This window comes from Zophobas morio, unplaced genomic scaffold (assembly GCF_036711695.1).
Source record: "Zophobas morio isolate AGI-343-1 ecotype UQ-CSIRO unplaced genomic scaffold, CSIRO_AGI_Zmor_V1 ptg000054l, whole genome shotgun sequence".
NCBI classification, from domain to species: Eukaryota; Metazoa; Arthropoda; class Insecta; order Coleoptera; family Tenebrionidae; genus Zophobas; species Zophobas morio.
The window spans coordinates 716293-723098 of record NW_026972159.1 but is presented as its reverse complement, the minus strand read 5'-3'; the positions used below and the strand labels follow the sequence as shown (position 1 = coordinate 723098).

Here is a 6806-nt window from a genome sequence, read left to right as displayed (position 1 = left end):
AAAGATGAGGAATCACAAAAAATTTAATAATCGAAAAATCCTAAAGAGTCGAAAAGTCCAGAAGTAGAACAATAAAAAAATCGAAAAAGCGACAACCGAAGTCGAAAAATCGATAAATTGAAAGATGGAAAATGAAAAAATCGAAAAACTGAAAAATCTAAAGATTGAAAAATAGAATAACTGAAAATCGAAAAATTGACGAAATGAAAAAGTGAAAAATCAAGACATTGTAAAGTCGAATATTTAAAATACCCAATAATAGAAAAATTTTAAAAATGGAAAAACTGAAGAATCGCAAAGCTGGAATATCGAAAAAATTAAAAAATGAGTTTAGTGGAAATGTCAAAAATCGAAAAATAAAAAACTCAAAATCGAGAAATTGAAAGATGGAGAAATCAAAATGACAAAAAATTAAAAAATCGAATACTTGAAATATCCAAAAATTGAAAAATCAAAGAAAAGTTGGAAAATCCCAAAATTGAAATATCGAGAAATCGAAAAATTGAGAAATCGAAACAAAATCAAACAATCCAAAAAATTAAATATCGAAAAATCGAAAAAATCAAAAATCGAAAATCTGAATATTCGAAAAATCGTGAAGGTGAAAAGCTGAAAAGCGGAAAAATCGAGAAGTCAAGAAATAAAAAAAAAATCGAAAAAGAGAAAATTAGAAGTCAAAAGATCGATAAATCAAAAAATCGAAACATGGAAAAATCGAAAAATCAAAAATTTAAAAAATGGAAAAACTGAAAAATCGAAAATTTGAACTGTCGAAAAGTAGACGAATTGAAACATTAAAATCGATAAATTAAAACTGAGAAATTCTAATACCTAAATAAGTAAATATCGAGAAATTGAAATTTTGGAAAAACGAAAAGTCGAAAAACTGGCATATTCAGAAATCGAAACATAAAAGACCGAAAATTCCAAAAACTAAAATACCGAAAAATTCAAGAAAAGAAGATTCGAAAATATGAATAATCGAACAATCGTAAGTGGAAAATTTGAAAAATCAAAAAATCGAAAAAGCGAATTCGAGAAAAATTGAAGAATTGAAAAACTGAAAAATCAAGATATCGAAAATTGAGGGATCGAAAAATCCTAAAAGACGAGAAGGCGAGAAGTCCAAAAGTAGAACAATAAAAAAAATCGAAAAAGCGACAACCAAAGTCGAAAAATCGATAAATTGAAAGATGGAAAATCAAAAAATCGAAAAATCAAAAATTGAAAAATGGCAAAATTGGAATAAGTTGAAGATGGGAATACTGCACATTAAAAAAGTGAAGAAATGAGTTATTGGACAACCTGAAAAAACGAAAAATTAAAATATGTATCCAGAAATTGAAAAATTGTAAAACTGAAAATAAAAGTGAAAAATGGAACAACTGAGACAAATCGGAAAACTAACCAATCGGAAAATCTGAAGCATCTTTAAAATTTGGCAATCAGGCAACCGGTAATACGTAATTTGTGACTCAAGATTTTTATTTTAAAACTGTTTCTATTTTAATCCTAGTTTTTAAAATAACTTTTTTATTTGTTAAAATGGAAAATAATGAAGTGAAAAAACTGCTACCTTATTAGAATTTAAGTACATTTAAAACAGAGAATAACCTTTGAAATTTGGCAGTTTTTGCTAATGACTCATTTCACACGAAAACACGTTCTATTCAGCAGCACATCGACCAAATTCAAATGAAAAGCTCTCGCTCGACACCGCTTATATACCACTTTTCCACCCATTGAGTCATGCTACCAGAAGAATACGTAGTACTTGTTATATATCTCACGAAAAAAATGTCACATGCAGGACCGGTCCCAGTTCATTAACTCGTATACTAAATCTGGTGCCATTAATAACATTTTTTGCAACAAACGTGATACGACTTTATTGTTGTCTTTGGTATGTGCAATACTGTTACGTCGACACTTGCTTAGAAGGTTGGACTGGGGTACCATTACGACCACGTGTAGGTGTGCTAATAATGGAACAATTCATACAAAATATTTAGAAATGGAAAGTTCGGTGCATTATCATGCAAATTATGCACGTTTTGTTATGCAGTTTTTACAAATTGTACATAGTAGTACTATAACTGTCTTTGATAAAAATGTCGAGATTGAGGTAACCAGGGTCGATGGTGTAATTTTTATGTAAAAAAATGTTTTCGTGGAAAATCAGGTTATTATTTTGACAATGACATAATTGTGATTAGGAAAATTGTCCTCAACGGGCTCTAAACGACCGGTACTACCTTGGTACAAGATTAACAAGGGTGTACCAATCGAGAAAAAAATTATTGATAAAATAAAAGAATACAACAATGGGTCCATTTAACGAGTTTTTCCAGCTTCAACCATCGTTATCACAACGAGGTACCGCCCTAACCTAGACCTTCAAACAAGTACGAAAGTGGACCGCACGTGGGGCATTCAGTTGTGCAACAAATTTGTATAAAAATCGCCAATTTATCGAGAACTGTATCAGTTTGCATCAAACCAAAACACTAAAACCACAATGGCATTCAAAGTAAGTACCCGACTAACTGAACTTACAAAAAAATTATCAAGTACTACCGCTAAAGCGCAAAATAAATTGAAACGTAACAACAATAAATTAGTGAAAGTGCCTCGACTGTCTGTTAATTCTTGTTAAATTAATTCGCAGTTCGTCGTCTTCGCCGCCGCCTTGGCTTGCGCCAACGCTGGACTCCTCGGCGCCCCTGTGGCCTACTCCGCCGCCCCCGCCGTCAGCACCGCCTACTTGCAGCACGCTGCCCCCGTCGTAGCCGCCGCCCCCGTGGCCTACGCCAGCCCCGCCATCGGCGCCTCCCACCAGAGCGTCGTCCGCTCCCCATTGGGCAACCAAGCCGTCTCCCAGTACACCAAATCCGTAGACACCCCCTTCTCTAGCGTGCGCAAATTCGACACCCGCATCACCAACGACGGTTTCGCTGTCGCCGCCCACGCCGCTCCCGTCGTGTCCACCTACGCCGCCCACGCTCCAGTCGTCTCCACCTACGCCGCCCACGCTCCAGTCGTCTCCAGCTACGCCGCCCACGCTCCAATCGTCTCTAGCTATGCTGCCCATGCCCCAGTAGTCTCCAGCTACGCCGCCCATGCCCCAGTAGTCTCCGCCTACGCCGCCCACGCCCCCGTCGCCGCCGTCGGATACTCGCCCTCCGCCGTTGTGTCTCATGCTACCTTCAACGGTTTGGGAGCCTCCTACGCTTGGTAAATGTGCACGTGGGATGAGTAGGGATGTTTGTACAGGTTGAATTATTTATTGTTGAATAAAGTAATTTAAATTATTTTGGTTTCTTATTTTATTATTTTCAAAAACAAAACACTCCTGGAGATTCTTTCAAATTACTTCAAAAACAAAACAAGGAATGAGAAAAACTGGAAAATCAAAAAGTCGGAAAATTGAAAAGTGGAAATTGAAAATGGAAAATCAAGAAATGAATTACTGGTAAATTCAAAAATTTACACCAAAAACTCGAAAAATCGGAAAATTGAAAAGTCAAAGAAAGGAAAAATTGAGAAATCGAAATATAGAAAGATCGAAAAATACAAAAATTAAAATATCGAAAAATGGATAAAAAGAAGATTCGAGAAATTGAAAAATCGGAAATCGTACAGACGAAAAATTGAAAACTCAAGAAATTGAGGAATCGAAGTCAAAAAACCGAAAAATTCCAAAACTGAAATACCGAAAATTGGAGAAATCCTGAATAGTCGAAAAATACAGAAATCAAAATCTAAAAAAATTGACAAATTTCAAAACCTGACATTTAAAAAATTGAAAAATTTTAAAGAACCCGAAAAATTGGAAAATGGAAAAATCGAAAAATTGAAAAATTGAGAAATCAAAACCTAGAAAGATCCAAAAACTAAAATATTGAAAAATCTAAAAAAAAAACGAATGAAAAAAATTGAAAATCTGAATAGTTGAAAAACCGTAAAATCGAAAAGCCAAAAAATCAATAACTCAAATCGAAAAATTGGAAATCGAAAAAGTGAACAATCGAAAAATATAAAAATCGAAACCTAAAAAGATCGACAAATCGAAAAATCTAAACTAAAAAAATTGAAAAATTAACAAATTCCGAAGCTGAAATGCTGAGAACTCTGAAAATCGAAAATCGAAGTAAAAAAAATTGAAACATGGAAAGATCGAAAAATTCAAAAAGTAATAAAAAAAAAAATCGAAAAATTGAAGATTCGAAAAATTGAGTAACCGAAAAATCGAAAAATCATAAAATCGAAAAGCCGAAAAATCAAAAACTCAAATCCAAAAACCGAAGAATTTGAAAACTGAAAAATCGAGGCATCAAAAAGCCGAAAAATCGTAAAAGGGGAAAGTATAAATCGAAAAATTGAAAAATTGAAAACTTGAATAATCGAAAAATATAAAAATCGAAACCTAAGAAGATCGACAAATCGAAAAATCTAAAATTAAAAAAATTTCATAAATTGAAAAATTCCAAAGGTGAAATATCGAAAACTCGATAAATTCGAACATCGAAAAGTCGAAAAATTGAAAAACTGATTAATCGAAACAAAAAATTACAATAATAAAAAATCTAAAAAACCTAAAAAAAGGAGAATGGAAAAATTGAAGAGTCGCAAATCTGAATAATCGAAAAACCATAAAATTGAAAAGCCGAAAAATCAAACCGAATAACTGAAGAATTTAAAAATCCGAAAATCGAGGTATTAAAAAGTCCAAAAATCGTAAAAACGGAAAGTAAAACTCGAGAAATCGAAAAACTGAAAAATCGAAAACATGAATAACCGAAAAATATAGACATCGAAACCTAAAAAGATCGACAAAATCGAAAAATCTAAAACTAAAAAAAATTAAAACATTAAAAAATCCTAAAGCTGAAATGACGAGAACTCGAAAAATCGGAAAATTGAAGTCAAAAAAAAATGAGAAATCGATACATGGATAGATCGAAAAAATTCAAAAATTAAAATATGGAAAAGTCGAAAAATAGAAAGATTCGAAAAATCGTTAAGTCGAAAAGCTGAAAAATCGAAAAGCCGAGAAATCGATAAATCGAAGTCGAAAAATCGAAAAATCTAAAACTCACAAAATTGAAAAATTGAAAAATTCCAAAGTTGAAATATCGAAAACTCGATAAATTGGAAAATCGAAAAGTCGAAAAATTGAAAAACTGATTAATCGAAGCATTGAATGATTGGGAAATCCAAAAATTAAAAAATTTAAAAAAACGAGAATGGAAACATCGAAGAGTCGAAAATCTGAATAATCGAAAAACCGTAAAATCGAAAAGCCGAAAAATCAAATCGAAAAACTGAAGAATTTAAAAATTTGAAAAATCGAGTTATCAAAAAGTCGAAAAATCGTAAAATTGGAAAGTAAAATTCGAGAAATCGAAAAATTGAAAAATCGATGCCATGAATAACCGAAAAATATAGAAATACAAACCTAAAAAGATCGACAAAATAGAAAAATCTAAAACTAAGAAAATTTTAAAAATTCAAAAATCCTAAAGCTGAAATGTCGAGAACTTGAAAAATCGGGAAATCGAAATCAAAAAAGGAATTGAGAAATCGAAACATGGAAAGATCGAAAAATTCAAAAATTAAAATATGGAAAAATTTAAACAGAAGATTCGAAAAATCGAAAAATCGTCAACTTGAAAACCCGAAAAAACGTAAAACTGAAATATCGATCGAAAACCTGAATAGTGGAAAAATACAGAAATCGAAATTTAAAAATATCGAGAAATCGAAAAATCCGAAACTAAAAAAATTGAAACATTCCAAATCTGAAATGTTCAGAACTCGAAAAACGGGAAAATCGAAGTCAAAAAAAAAAAGAGAAATCGAAACATGGGAAGATCCAAAAATCATTAAATCTCAAAACTGAAATATCGATCGAAAACCTGAATAGTCGAAAAATACAGAAACCAAAATTCAAAAAAAATCAACAAATCAAAAATTCTAACATTTACAAAATTGAAAAATTGAAAAATTCCAAAGTTGTAATATCGAAAACTAGAAAAAGTTGGAAAATCAAAAAGTCGAAAAATTGAAAAATTGATTAATTGAAACATAGAGGTTGAAAAATCGAAAAATTAAAATAACCAAAAATCTAAAAAAAGGAGAATGGAAAAATTGAAGAGTCGAAAATTTGAATAATCAAAAAATCGTAAAATCGAGAAACCGAAAAATCAAAAAGTCAAATTGAAAAACCGAAAATCGAAAAATTGAAGAATTTAAAAATTGAAGAATGGAGGAATCAAAAAGCCAAAAAATCGTAAAGGCGGAAAGTAAAATCGAAAAATAAAAAAAATGAAAAATCGAAAACCTGAACAATCGAAAAATATAGAAATCGAAACTCAAAAAATTTGACCAATTGATAAATTAAATAATAAAATAAAATAATTAATTAAATAAAAGTAAAAAAATTGAAAAATTCTAAAGTTGAAATGTTGAGAACTAGAAAAATCGGAAAATCGAAAATTCGAGAAATCGAAGTCGAAAAATTGAAAAATCCCAAAACTGAAATTTCGATCGAAAACCTAAATATGTAGTAAAAAAATACAGAAATTGAAATTTGAAACAATCGATAAATCGAAAACCTAAAACTTACAAAATTGAAAAACTGAAAAGTTCCAAAGCTGAAATATCGAGAACTCAATTTTTCGAGTGGGAAATGGATAAGTTGAAAAATTGGAAAAATTGATTAATCGAAACAAAGAAACTTAAGATATCAAAAAATATAGAGAAAGGAGAATGGAAAAATAGAAGAATCGAAAATTTGAATAATC

General features: G+C 31.0%; 1 protein-coding gene across 1 annotated transcript; it reads left to right on the top strand.

Moving 5' to 3' along the window:
* The first annotated feature begins 2489 nt into the window (after positions 1-2489).
* LOC135142872 (cuticle protein LPCP-23-like) lies at positions 2490-3311 on the top strand. Its single transcript, XM_064074657.1, has 2 exons — positions 2490-2530; positions 2669-3311. Exons 1-2 carry the CDS (start codon positions 2519-2521, stop codon positions 3236-3238), a joined length of 582 nt encoding a protein of 193 aa, XP_063930727.1. The 5' UTR covers positions 2490-2518; the 3' UTR covers positions 3239-3311.
* Positions 3312-6806: the final 3495 nt, after the last annotated feature.